Genomic DNA, 2,509 nt, shown 5'->3' on the forward strand with positions numbered 1-2,509 from the left:
CCTCCATTCCAAGTGGATAGTCCTCAATCAAGAAAATCATAGTCCTCAGTCTGCAAGACCTGGATAGGTCGGTTGAACATGACATGGAAGTCTCCCATTCACAGAGTCATCCTATTTTAACTGGATGTCAGTTAAAAACAAATGAATACCATGTAGGACCACCTCTAGCACGCTGCTATCAGTGTACTCATATTCCAGCATGAGCACATTTGACAGCACTAGGCAACAAGCATTGATAAAAAATCAGAGACATTTGTTTAGAAAGGGTTTCTTCTCCAGCACTGAATGGATATTACTAAACTTTCCTTATAGAATCAGTGATCTTTGAAGTATTATGTCTCAAAAATGGAGCTTAAAGTAGAATGATACAAGAGATTATTGGAGTGTTTTTCTGCACAGAGCCACATGATGGCACTATAGGAACACGTTTAGCTCTCTGAACATAATTCCTGGGAAGGTCTCAAGCAGAGTTCTGTCTCAGGAAAGATGGTCTATAATGGATAACATTAAAAGCAGCCAGACAATAAGCACTGAAGAACACAACATTTTCCTCCATCAGTAGAAATTATTGTTGGGCTACAAGTCAGAACCTTTATAGGTGGGCCAGAAAGTGAAGAGAATCAGATTTCTGAGCCATGGAAGACTGCTTCAGGAGCAAACAAGGTCTGTGTTTTTTACTCTTCCTCTGTGTGACTGATGTACTGTGTGTCTCAATTCATTATTCTGTGCCAGAAGAAAAGAAAACTGGGTCTCTGGTGGCTAATGTTTTGAAGGATTTGAAATTTGGGACTGGGGAGCTCTCTGCTCGCAGAGCCCAGCTAGTGTCCAAAAGCTCTAAGCAGTATTTCCATCTTGATGCCCACTCTGGGGCTCTACTCATAAATCAGAAAATAGACCGAGAGGCTCTGTGTGGTCAGAGTGAGCTTTGTTTATTACAAAATGAAATAGTGCTTCAAAACCCCTTAGAGTTCTATACTATTGAAGTGAAGGTGGAAGATGTAAATGACAATGCTCCCAGATTTTCTCAAAATGATTTTCAGCTGGAAATTCCTGAGAATGTTTTCCCAAATACAAGATTCCCCTTGGAATCTGCTCAAGATGTGGACCTGGGAGAAAACAGCATTCAAAATTACACCTTGAGTCCCAATGAGTATTTCAGGCTTGGAATAGAAAGCAAAAAAGATGGAAGAAAATCCATTGGACTTATTCTGGAGAAATCTCTAGATAGGGAAAAACAGCCACATTTGGAACTGACACTTATGGCTTTGGATGGAGGTGTACCTCAGAGAACAGGAACAGTTCAAATAAATATTAATATCTTAGATATTAATGATAATTCACCACAGTTTACTCAATCTGAATATGAAGTACGTTTAAAGGAAAACAGTCCTCAGGATACTCTGGTCTCCAAAGTGGAAGCCAAAGATTTAGATTATGGTTCAAATGCTGAGATCGCTTACTTTTTCCATCAAGTGTCTGAAAATATACTTAATTTGTTTCATTTGAATGAAATGACTGGAGAAATCACTGTTAAGGGAGAAATTGATTATGAGAAAGAGACCAGTTATGACATGAGCATCAAAGCAACTGATGGAGGGGGCCTTTCTGGACACTGCAATGTTCTGGTTGAGGTTGAGGATGTGAACGATAATGCCCCTGAAGTTTCAGTCATATCCCTTACTGATATAATCCAAGAGGATTCTCCCCTGAACACAGTGGTTGCTATTTTCAGTATTACAGATCGTGACTCTGGGGACAATGGCAAAACTATGTGCTCTGTTGAGATGAACCTTCCCTTTGAATTAAGAAGCACCAAAAATAACTACTACCAGCTTATGATCCAGAGCCCTCTGGACAGAGAAAGAGTCTCTAAATATAATGTCACCATCACAGCCTCAGACCAGGGATCTCCTAGGCTCACCTCAACAAGAATTATCCACGTTCAGATATCAGATGTCAATGACAACACCCCAGTGTTTGAAAAGCCTTTATTTGAAATGTGGTTACAAGAAAATAATATTCCAGGACTTCTAATTGGCTCAGTCCATGCTGTTGATGAAGACATGGGACAGAATGGTAAAGTGAGTTATTTGCTTTTGCCTGAGGAACTTGGTGGTAGCCCTGCAGCCTCTTACATCTCCATCAACTCTGAAACTGGAAACATGTATGCCCTCCGATCTCTGGACTATGAGCAAATAAAAGATTTCAAAGTCAGAGTGAGGGCTACAGATGGTGGTACTCCTCCTCTGAGCTCTGATGTTGTTGTGCGCATTGTGATCACAGATGAAAATGACAATGCTCCCTTCTTCCTCTATCCACTTCAGAACAGCACATCGCCCTGCAATGAGTTGCTCCCCAAGATGGCAGAGGCTGGATATCTGGTCACTAAAGTGGTGGCTGTGGATCAAGATTCTGGTCAGAACTCTTGGCTATCTTATGAACTTCTGAAGGCCACAGACCCAGGCCTTTTCAGCATAGGAGCCCAGAATGGAGAGGTGAAAACCAGGAG

The 2,509-nt window shown here is 41.2% G+C and overlaps 1 protein-coding gene across 1 annotated transcript; it reads left to right on the forward strand.

Annotated features, from left to right (window-relative positions):
* Positions 1–506: 506 nt before the first annotated feature.
* Positions 507–2,501, forward strand: LOC121917942 (protocadherin beta-16-like; the record flags this gene model as incomplete). The annotated part of the gene is made up of 1 exon (XM_042444058.1): positions 507–2,501. A coding segment is annotated over exon 1 (1,866 nt), but the record flags the coding sequence as incomplete, so codon positions are not given.
* Between the last annotated feature and the right edge of the window lie 8 nt (positions 2,502–2,509).

Source organism: Sceloporus undulatus, unplaced genomic scaffold, assembly GCF_019175285.1.
Source record: "Sceloporus undulatus isolate JIND9_A2432 ecotype Alabama unplaced genomic scaffold, SceUnd_v1.1 scaffold_1921, whole genome shotgun sequence".
NCBI lineage: Eukaryota > Metazoa > Chordata > Lepidosauria > Squamata > Phrynosomatidae > Sceloporus > Sceloporus undulatus.